General features: G+C 36.3%; 1 protein-coding gene across 1 annotated transcript; it reads right to left on the minus strand.

Moving 5' to 3' along the window:
* Window positions 1-243: 243 nt before the first annotated feature.
* Window positions 244-3,694, minus strand: LOC131652000 (pentatricopeptide repeat-containing protein At4g02750-like). The gene has a single exon (XM_058921757.1). It carries the CDS (start codon window positions 3,510-3,512, stop codon window positions 1,266-1,268), a length of 2,247 nt encoding a protein of 748 aa, XP_058777740.1. The 5' UTR covers window positions 3,513-3,694; the 3' UTR covers window positions 244-1,265.
* Window positions 3,695-11,747: the final 8,053 nt, after the last annotated feature.

Below are 11,747 nucleotides of genomic sequence, written 5' to 3' on the forward strand. Positions count from 1 at the left end.
AGCTTCTGATTGGTTGGCCAGATTTTTATCCATTTAATACTTTGAACTCAATTATTTCGTTGCAAATTATTTTTTTTATTTTTTTTTTACCAAAATTCATGATTTTTTTCTCTATAAATAGAGACTTGGTTCATTTGATTTGGACACAGAAAAAAAACCAAGTTTTTCACTATCTTAATCTTATTATTATCTTTCTATTAGTGTTTACGTTACTTGTGTGTTGTATTTTAATTTAATTTAATATGATTTGTATCGTATCCAATTATTTAAATAAATTTTATTTTTATTACAAAAAAATTAAAAAATAAATTGTTAAGTATTTATTATTTTAATTTAATTTTAATCGATAATTGTAATTTTATGTAATTATAAAAATAAAAATAAAATTTAAATAAGAATATGAAAATAAAAAGTGGTGGGGTAGGGTGTTGAGTGAAAAACCATTGGAGAAGGTAAAAGTTGAATGAGTGTTGAGTTATTAGGTGGAAGAGAGAGAAAATGATGTGGAGTGTTGAGAGTTGAAAAAGTGGGTGTTGAGTGTTGAAACCATTGTAAATGGTCTTAGAGTTTAAAGACAATGTTAACAAGCAACCTTAAAGGCATCAATGATGTGTCCATAGTGAAGCCCATTTTGAAATTTTTGAGGAAAGGGCAATTAAGAATGGAACCTTGGCCAGCTGCATTAGTCAACTTAGTAACAAGCTCTGCAATACAAACACATAATACTGCAGCAACCAACCACATCAAATGACAGAAATTGTTTGTGCAACATAAAATTCATCCAACAAGGAGATTACACCAACTCAAACCCAAAAAAGGCTTCTAAGGTAATGCCCCTAGGACTCCTTGGTCCAATATCCTCGTCCACTGATTGATCGCAAAGCACTTTCAAAGATCTGCATATAAATTCTTCATGGACACTAATTTTTGGTTTATGAATTTATTAGCCACAAAATCTGAGAGAAAGGGTCATTTGTCTTTCTTCTATCAAGAATCAGTAAGTCAAACCAGTTGGTATATATGTGTAGTATCAGAGATATGAACTTGTAGGTCACATGGACAACATGTCCAGTTGGTATATATGTGTAGTATCAGAGATATGAACTTGTAGGTCACATGGACAACATGTGAACGTCAAGCAACCAACCGTTGATATATGCTCATCTATTGTAACACTATAATAACATTTAAAAGTATTTGAATTAACCTTTTCAATGTTATTCTAAAGCAAAGACGATGAGACCAGATTGAGAGTATCTCCCCGATCATAATATGTCAAAAACTGATTTCATGTCGGATATGTTACACTTGACTCTCATGTGTGTAGATAAAGTATTCAATATAATCTTAATATTTTCAGTTCTCAGCTTCCCTGGATCGTCCGAGACAAAATTTTGTATCTGATTTTGTACTTCAATCCAACTGCAGCCAGGTAGCTTTCCAGCTCTTCTCTCCCTCATTAGCACCCTTAATCTTTCAACCTCTTCCCACCTGCCAGCCTCAGCATGCATGTTTGACAAAGTAATATAATTAGAGGCATTATGCGGTTCGAGTTCTAAAAGCCTAACAGCTGCAATTTCACCAAGTTCCATCTTCTTGTGTACACGACAAGCTGCGAGCAATGAACCCCATAATCCAGCATTTGCTTTCACTTTCATCCCTCTCACTATGTCGAACGCTTCCTCTAACCTACCCATGCGGCCAAGCAAGTCAACTAGGCAGCTGTAATGTTCAGCCAAAGGTTCAATAGTGAAATCTTCAATCATGCATTTAAATAAATCCAAACCCTGATTGGCTAAACCAGCATGACTGCAAGCTGACAACATCCCAATAAAGGTAACCTCATCAGGAACCATCCCTTCGGATAACATCTGTTCAAAGGCCCAAAATGCCTCATTTGCATATCCATTCAAAGCATAGCCCGAAATCAAGGAATTCCAAGAAATAAGATCAACACAATCAATATCCTTAAACACTTGTTCTGCACTTTCTACTCTTCCGCATTTTGCATACATGGCAATCAGAGCATTGCTAACAAACAAATCGTTTATATAGCCACTTTTCAAGATGTATTCATGAAGTTGTTTGCCTACTTGTGAAGCAGCAAGATTAGCACATGCACTTAACGAACATGCAAAAGTTGATTGATCAGGTTTTTTTCCTTCCTGTCCCATCAAAACTAAACTCTTAAGAGCATCCAAGTATAAACTATTTTGAAGAAAACCTGCAATAAGAGAATTCCAGGAAACAATATTCCTCTCCCCCATAGCCTCAAAGATCTCTACTGCTCTATCCATCTGTCCTACCTGAGCATATCCAGAAATCATAGTATTCCACGAAACAGCATTCTTAATAGGCATTTGTCTAAGTAGATTGAAAGCTTCACCCACTCTTCCACTCTGGCAATAGCCTGCAATCATGCTGTTCCAACAAATAGCATCACGTTTACCGAGTTGACTGAAAACTTGACTAGCCTCGTCTATCCTTCCATTCTGTATTAATCCCGACATCAACGCTGTTTTCGCCGCTATGTCTTTGTAAGGCATCTGATTGTAAACTTCGTGTGCTTCATCAAGCTTACCAACCCGAACATACCCATTAATTATTGTAGTCCATGATACACAATCTTTATACGGCATTTCTTTGAACAGCTTAACAGCTTCATCAATTTGTAAGTCTTGGACATAGGCTGCAATCATAGCATTCCAAGAAACCACATTCTTACAAGGCATTCGGTCAAAGAGTTTCCTAGCCTCTAAAATCTTTCCGTGTCTAGCAAACCCACACAACATTGTAACCCAAGAAACAGCATTAGGATCTGGAATCTTTTCAAAAAACTCCCAAGCAGAACTCAAGTCACAACTATTAACAAACCCCGCCACCATCAAATTCCACGAAACCACATTCCTCTCAACCATCCTCTCGAAAAACTGCATTGCTAACCCCATTTTCCCATTCTGCGTATATCCAGCTAACATAGAGTTATAAGAAACCAAATCCTTTACCGGCATCTCTTCAAAAACTTTCTCAGCATCACTAAACTGACCCTTCTTTGCATAACCAGCAATCATCGCATTCCAACAAGCAGTATCCAACTTATCAGGAACCAACTCAAGCAACTCTCTAGCCTTTTCAAGCTTCCCTTTACGCGTATAGCAAGTAATCATCAGAGCCCACGAAAAATTATCCCTCTCAGGCATTACATCAAACAACTTACTGGCTTCTTCAACCATGTTGTTATGAAGATACCCAGCAATCATGGTGTTCCATGAAATAATGTTTCTGTGAGACATTTTATCAAACAGCTGTTGTGCATCACTAACTCTGCCATTTTTCGCAAACACGGTTATCATGGAATTGTATGTGGCATGGTTTTTGTTGAGGACATTTGAGAATACTCTTCTGGCTTCTTCAACTTTTCCTTGTTTTCCTAAATGAATGATTTTCTGATTTTGGTTGAAGACATTTATGCCTTGTTCAACTGTTGATCTTATTCTAAGGTGAGGTTTCATTGAGGCCGAGGTGTCACCGTCGTGTGTCTCCTACAATAGGCGTAGCCGACTAGTTTTCTTTTTTTTTTTCACGGTAAAATATTCAATTTCATCTATATCTATATAGGACCTGGATCCTCTCCTTCAATCTATTCTCTCCAATTATCTCCTTCACATTTTTATCTCTATCTCTCTCTAATTGTTTTCTCTCTCTTCTTCATTTGATCAATTATTTTAATTCCATTAACTCTAATACACTGGTTTTAGTGAAGGAGAGAAAATGAGGGAAGGAGAGGATCCATGGTGATCTATATATAAGCTTACTTTAATTATGTAACACATATTTTTGATTTTTTTTTTTAAGAATTACTTTTTCAAAAAAAATCTCAAATAACCATCTTTTTCAAATATATTATCAAAGTAATCACTTTTCAAACAAAAAAAAAATCTTGAACATGTAAAGGAGACGTCGCCCTGCATGGCACATAAACGATAATTTTCACCGAGGCGCCACACAAGATGGCATATGCACCTATGTCATGTCAATGAGCATGGTGTATGCACTATAGCATTAAGAGCATGGGCCACATATGTTGCCTTATGTGTGATTTCGTTTTTTTATAAGTTGGTCATTCATTTCCACCATTTACCACTCATCTCTTCATTCCACTCTTAAACATTTCTTTAAAAAATACCATAGATTATCAAAAGTAATGCTAAATTTTTTCCCCAACAAAATCTCCAATGAAGATCTGACTTTATAACATGGAGACTTTCGAGCATTTTTCAGAGGAGCTTGATTCATTGGTTAGATGGAGACATTGCTAGCGGTGAAAAGATTAGAAGAATTGATAGACCTGTTACATTGTTCAACCAAAATGGAGAAACTTGTTTCTGGAATCCTGTTAAAACCGACAAGGATGTCCGTATGATGGTGAATGGATCAGTTGATATTGTCTTGATGGTTGTAATCTGCTAGATATATTGATGTGTTTAGTTGTTTTATTTGTTTATCGTGTTGTTTTTTTATGTGTGGTTGTCTTTATTTTGTTGTACTAGAATGTTGTCTTGGAATGAAAGTTGAATTGAATATGAAATTGCATGGTTACAACAAATAAATTACATATGGTTAGATGCCAAATTATGTTAATATTAACTCTTGTATTTGGTACCTTTCGACTAATTTATCGCATATTCTTGTGATCCCCGTTTATTTTGAAGTAAATAACAGTAGTTTAGTTAATTAAGCTTTTGTTTTCTGTTAATCTCTTTTCTAGTTGATTTTTGTACATGTTTTCTCTTTTAGGTGGAACTTGAGGCTTGAAAGGATGAAAGAATTGCAAAGAAGAAATTTCAAAGCCATCCTCAAGGGCGCGTCGCGGGCAAGTGTGTCATACCCCAATTTTTGACCCTAAGATCCTATATCATTCATATCCCAATCACTAATCAAGAGCTTCACTTGGAAGTTTTGTTTATGGTGTTGCACTCACCTCATCAATAAGAGGGACCATCAAGCACCAATGATTGTTTATCTTGTATGCATATTATACTAACCCAAATACCAAAAATATTGCTTTGTTTCTTTGTAGGCTTTTGTTTTGTAGGTACCAAGCCAAGACATGCAATAAACAAGGCATTTTTCACATTTTTGACTGATGAAATCGATTTCCCTACTGGGTAAATCGATTTCCCTGCAGCAATCTTCAACAAAATCACATTCTGGACAGCATGAAATCGATTTCCCTCCTGGGTAAATCGATTTCCCTAGTGTATTTTGCGCCAATTTCTCTTCTGGAACAGAGTGAAATCGATTTCACTCCTAGGGAAATCAATTTCCTTAAGGCGAAATTAAAAAAAAATAGAGAGGGAAGCTTGATTTGATTTTGGCACCTATTTTCTTTGACCATCTTTGTCATTTCACCAATTTTCCACCTCATCAAAATAATTCTCTTCATTAAACCCCATTTTACCACTTTTTACCATTTAATTGCCACTTTAATCACCAATTAAACACAAGCTAATTACCAAATGCAAAAAGACCAAATTACCACTACTCTTGCTCTCATCCTATAAATAGAGCCCACTACTCTCTCATTTCTCAAGCTTTTGAGAGCCAAAAAACCTCTTGCAATTTCTCTCCTCATTCCTACCAAATTCACCAAAGCTCTTCATTCTTTCATAAAGTTTGTGAGTTACATCTTGAACCTCACAAACTTTGAGCTAAACCACCATCCATTTCACTTTTTTTTTTCTTCAATTGTTGAGAGATCAAGATTTGTGTTGGTGATTCTTGAAGTAGATCCAAGTTTTGTTCAAGATTTGGTAAATTTTCTTCATCCTTTTTGTATATCATGATGTAGATCTTTGTTGCTTGTGTGTGATGCATCTTTGATGCTATATTGGTGCTATTTGATGGTGATTTGATGGAAAATTCGTGCTCCAATTGATATGTGATCATAAGGTGTTTGTATGTTTGCTTAAGTCAAGTTTTATGCCTTTAAATGTTGTTTTTGCTGAAATTTGCACTGGTCAAATCGATTTCCTTAAGGCTCAAATCGATTTCATGCTGTACGTAACTTGTTTTTTTTTTAAAACTGCCTTATGGAAATCGATTTCCCTCTGCATGAAATCGATTTCCTGCTGGCAGAATGTGTTTTTTTGCCTTTTTTATGCTTGTTTTGGTCTCCTACTTCCTCCACTTCATTAATATCATTGGATCTAGGATGTTGATAGGTTTGAAATGACCTAATCCATAATATTAGATGAATGATATTAATGATAGTGTGAGTTGATTATCTTTTGTGAATTTTATTCTTCTTCCTCCATTTCATTAATATCATTGGATCTAGGATGTTGATAGGTTTGAAAGAACCAAATCCATAATATTAGATGAATGATATTAATGATAGTGTGAGTTGATTATCTTTATGCATTTTATCTTCTTCTTCTCCTTTTTTTTTCTTTTGATCGATGAAAGTCTTAATACTTTGAGAATTCTTATGGATTCTTAGTGAAGACTAGATCGTTACCTATCTTCTTTTCGTGCGGTATTGCTTTCGGAAGGCGATCTACATATCGTTCTTCTCGCATACATTAGCACATAAAGTTTTGACCGGCCTCGTTGTAGGGTGATTTCTACATAAATCACTTGGCGATCTGCTTAACATAGCGCAATATTTCGTGTCCCGAATCAAAAAGATCAAACATGGAAGAGAATTGTATGCGGTTGATTTAAGACTTGTGGACGTTTTTATCTTGTAGTCGCTATGATTTTATCAAGCTTCTGATAAGCCCCATTGACTTTAAATCCGAGTACATCATTCACTCACCATAGATCTTCCTACTAACTTTGATAACATACTTGACAAGTTTCAAGATGGTTATCTTTAACACTTAACAACTAACTTTAATTTCCGCACCTTTACTATACCGCTCTTTATATTACCGCTCTTTATATTTCTCGCTTTATCGCTTTACTTTATCATTTCATCATATTTACTTTCCGCCATTTTTTCTTTGTCCCCTTGGACATATGTTTATGCTTCTGTTATTTTTCTTTTGTCCACTTGGACCATACTTTATTTTTTTCACTAAAACACTAATAAATAACCAAAATCTAAAAAATACATAAGGTTCTCTTTGGACTATCAGTTACTATCCCTAGCGCTTTGGAGATTCGGACTTATGGACCTAGTACCTTTGGACTCATTCTATTACTATCCTGTGATTGTTCTGTCTGTCTGGCATTGTTCTGTTGTATGTTTATGTGTGCAGGTATTTCCTTGAAAGCCCTTGATGGTTAATTCCAAGGCACTGATATAAGGATTTTACCCGAAAACAGCCGTTACTCTGCCCGATTTTCATCAGAATCTTAATGTGCTTAATGAAAAATGGTGCTAAGACAATAAGTTCATCTGGATCCCCAAGTGTTAATGTGTTGGTACTGATAAATCCAAAGGATGGGAAAACTACCTTGGCTCTTAATGTCAAGTGTTGGCTTCTTACTTGGTTAGGCCGTTTCTTTCCTTAGCTTTTATTTTACGCAATAGGATAGCCTCTTCATCTCCTTCCCATTCTTAAATTTTCAAAATCTTCTCCCTTTTTCAAAAACCTTCTTATGTTTGCAACCTTTTCAAAACCTTTTCTCAAAAAATATCTTTCGCCCTTAGTGGCTTTTCTTCAAAAGTTTAGGCACCGTTAATTGTCGAAACGAGTGGTTATACCCCACGATTTTGAAATTGATTGATAATAACGAGATCTTTTCCGCGTGAGAGAGCTAGTGGCATACTCGTTGATTTTATCCGAGTTGGAGCCCTTCTTTCATTTGCGATGCAAAGAACTTGTTTGTTCTCATGCTCAAGATCAATGGCTGAGTATTTCTCTCTAACGACAACAAAGTGTTTATTCGTTTTAAAAACGTTTTTTTCCAAAAAAGCGGAACTACATTAGCTCTGACTTCTCCATTGCACCGAGGAGGTATGTAGGCCCAAGGCTTAACGCTTTGCCGAGCTTATTTTAAAAATAAAACAAACTCTTTTTTTAGCACACACACACACAGATTTTCAAAAAGGTTCCCGTGGGGTACCACGGATATGAGGGGTGCTTTAAACCTTCCCCTCATATAATCAACACCCGTACCTGAGATCTCTTTCTTGTTTTAAAAACAAAACTTTGGGTTTTACGTTCTTTTCCCTTTTCCTTTGAAAAAAATAAAGCGCGGTGGCGATTTCAAACGGAATATTGATTCGAGTCAATCCCATGGCTTCGATATCAGATTTTCCCCGCTACAGAAAAATGGCGACTTCACTGGGGATCCAGTTTTAAGTGTGTTAAGCCTATTTTTGTTTATCTGTGTGTTTTTATTTGTATATATTGTTGTGTGCTTTGTTTGTTTATCTTCTTTTTTTTCTTTTTGGTGCTCGATGGTTCCTCTGTGATGAGATAAAGTTCTAACCCTGACTTTGGTGAGTAACTTGAGATAGGAGGTGGTAAGACCAATAGTCGCATGTCAGGAGCAATCCTTACCATGAGCGTCATATGGTGGAACCCCAATCAGTGGAGGCCTCATGGAAGGTAGTAGAGGTTGTTACGAACCATCGTGATAACGCTATTACTTTCAATAGTGAGTGTCCGTAGAAGCTGAATGGCCTAGAACCTTTTTAACCAATCTAAGCCTTTTTAGGATGTAGTGCAGAAACAAGATCAAGTACCAATTTGAGCTTGTTGTCATGCGATACTACGCTCATACGAGGTCTTTTTAGGCATATTATTGGCGCCCATGAGCAATTGTGCGTGCCGGTAATATCCGATAGAAGATTGAAAACTCTGGGAACCTTTGTAGAACCCGATTGGCAGGTACAAAATTCCCTAGATCATACCTTTTGGGATGGTTAGACCCATGGCTCCATGCTCGTGACGTCGAACCTTTGAACTATGATCTTATGTGACCTTGCATGCTCTTGGTTGTGGTTGATGCATAAACCATGCATTCATGCATCCATGAAAACTCTTTTTCTTTTGATTTTCAAGGAACTTAGACGTCTTTCCTTGTAAACATCATAAGTTTCATCAAACTCAATGGATCTTGGGTGTTGATGGGGTGAAAACTCTAATCCACCAAAATGGATGATTGATTTTGATGATAACTTAATCGAAGCTTTAGTCCAATGTTGAGTGTTTACAAGTTAATATCTTAAGTTCCTTGAAACTCAAATAAAAAAAATAAAAAATAAAAACAAATTATTTGCATTGCATGCATCATTCTGCATTTGGTCCTGCTTTCTAAAGAAATTCTCCAGAGCCTTATTTCCTTTCTCCTGGTATCATCAGTACAACACTCTTGCTAAGAAGAAATGGAAAGCATCAAACAAGAGATTCTTGAGCTCCGTGAAGAGGTGGTTACTTTGAAGGCTGGTATGGAGCATCTAACTACTCTGGTTGAGGCTCTAGTTGCTGCCCAAGTCAATCCTTATATGATGGAAGAAAGGATGGCAAAGGTCTTTCTTGAAACTCTGAACTCATCCTTTCCGGAGGGGATAGTAGTCCGTACACCTACTGACTCCCATGGAGAGGTGGATATGAAAGTGCTTCTAGAAAAAGATGTCCGAAAGGAATGTTTGCTTGAAGAAAGTAACTCAGCTGGTAGTGTGAAGAAGTTTGGTAATGACTTTTCAAAGAAGAGAATCAGGGGAGGAAACAATCATCATCAACATCAGCATGTTTCCTATGTTTTTCCTGTATCCAGTTCAGTTCATGCAATTCCAGATTATCAGCAGAATACTCATCAACAAGCTTTTCCATCGAACGAGCAAAATCAACCTCAAAAGGAGAATTTTGATCCTATCCCCATGACTTACGCAGAACTGTATCCCGCTCTAATTCATAAGAAGTTGGTTCAACCAAGATCACCACCTCCAATTCCCGAGAAACTCCCTTGGTGGTACAATGCTAATGTCACTTGTGCTTTTCATCAGAATGCTCCTGGACATGACTTAGATAATTGTTGGCCTCTAAAAAATGAAGTTCAAAGATTAATCCATGCTGGTATTTTGACTTTCCAAGATGTTGGTTATGATGTTCAAGCCAATTCATTGCCAAAGCATGATTGAATCACTATTGATGGTAGCCTGAAGCTCGAAAGATGTTTCGTTCAGCATATGCCCAGATGGAGAGAGTTTTTCTCAGTTTTTAGTATTCTTATTGATTTCCATTTGTAATATTTCTTGTTTTTCAATGCATTGTTTGCATGTAGAAACTTGTTTATTTTTGAATGTTAATGCTAACACAATAATAATGTTTGTCTTGAAGTAATCCATTCGTTTCACTCATGTTTATTTGTTTTTATGTATTATGATACCAATTTCTTTTGCCAAATTCTTGCTCATGCAAAGATTGGAGGGAGGATGATGATCTGAAAACGCAAAATTTCTGGTTGTATGCTTTTGAATAAGACCCTGCTGATGATGTACAGGCATTGTTTCAAATTCCCAAACACCGGAGATATAAGGAAGATAATCCCTTGTTAACCCCTTTGAGCCTTGAAGTAGGAGTTTTCTTTTCTAAACGAAAAACCCTAATTTTTAACCTGGGGCAGGGTAGTCTTCAGTTATTTGACCGAGTGTTCATATTTCAAAAAGGATTGTGCATCCAAAGATCAAGCATGTCATATCCACATCAATGGTTGGATCATGGGAAACCACAATGGTTATTCCCCGCGCATCAAAAGGCTGGAAAATGTGAAACTACAATGGTTATCCTTCATCCGCCAAGAAATGAGGCAGTCACAACCCTCTCAGCAAGTCAAGACAAAGTCAATGTCACACGATTTGTTCAAATCAAAAGAATGAAAGAAAAAGTGAAAAAAAAAGAAAGAAAAAAGCTCGCTAAGTCAAAAACTTGAAAACAAGTGACTTAGGCAAAAGTTAGAGCATCCCGCTGGACGACCAATTCAAAAGAATCAGTCCAGGCAAAAGTTAGGGAAATAAATAATAAATAATAAAAAAAAAGTGAAAAATGAAAAGAAAGGACTACAAAGCAAAAGTCCTCAAAAATGAACAAATCTGTGTGAATGCAATCACGAAGACAAAAGGGTGACTGTTATTCCAAGAAAGCTTCATCGGATCCTTAATGGCACAAAATCCTTTTGACAGATGAATACTCATGTTGAATTAACTGAACATAGGACTGGAGAACATCACGAAGTTGGGGTGGGCTAAATAAACTTTGAGCCTAAAAATCCTTTTTTCTGAAAACCGTGAACCAGGCCACGTTACAACCCTCAAAAGTCCTAATTGAAGCAGGGTTTATTTCGAAAGCATACTTAAACAAGAAAGTGTTCCTGACTCCTATCGGTTATGCCGAAAACTTGTGTTGGTATCATATGCATACAAAAAAATCAATGTCATCTCTTAACTAGTGATTCATTCACAAGGTTTTGCGACATCTTTTCAATAAAACTTCAAGATTTACATAATTGTTGCATTTTTATTATCATTCTCAGAATAAACATTTTTCTGCTTGTAAACATTTGTTTGACATCCAGGAAGTTTACATCTGATCATCAGTAGAAAACTAAAACATTGCCAGGGGCATGTTGTTTTCCTAGTATAATGCTTTTGCAAGTTTGATTACCATCATGGGGCAAAGCTCGAAGACTTTGTCGAGTAAAAGAATGTGCCAAGTTTAGTCAATCTGGGGCAGCTACGTCGAGATTTGACAAATCTCTCCAAGAATCTGTTGATCTGGGGCAGATTATTC

The sequence above is a fragment of the Vicia villosa genome, linkage group LG2 (genome assembly GCF_029867415.1).
Source record: "Vicia villosa cultivar HV-30 ecotype Madison, WI linkage group LG2, Vvil1.0, whole genome shotgun sequence".
Taxonomy (NCBI): Eukaryota; Viridiplantae; Streptophyta; class Magnoliopsida; order Fabales; family Fabaceae; genus Vicia; species Vicia villosa.

Coding starts and splice junctions, on each gene's coding strand:
- LOC131652000 (XM_058921757.1), bottom strand. CDS start 3,512: ATGAAACCTCACCTTAGAATAAGATCAACAGTTGAACAAGGCATAAAT.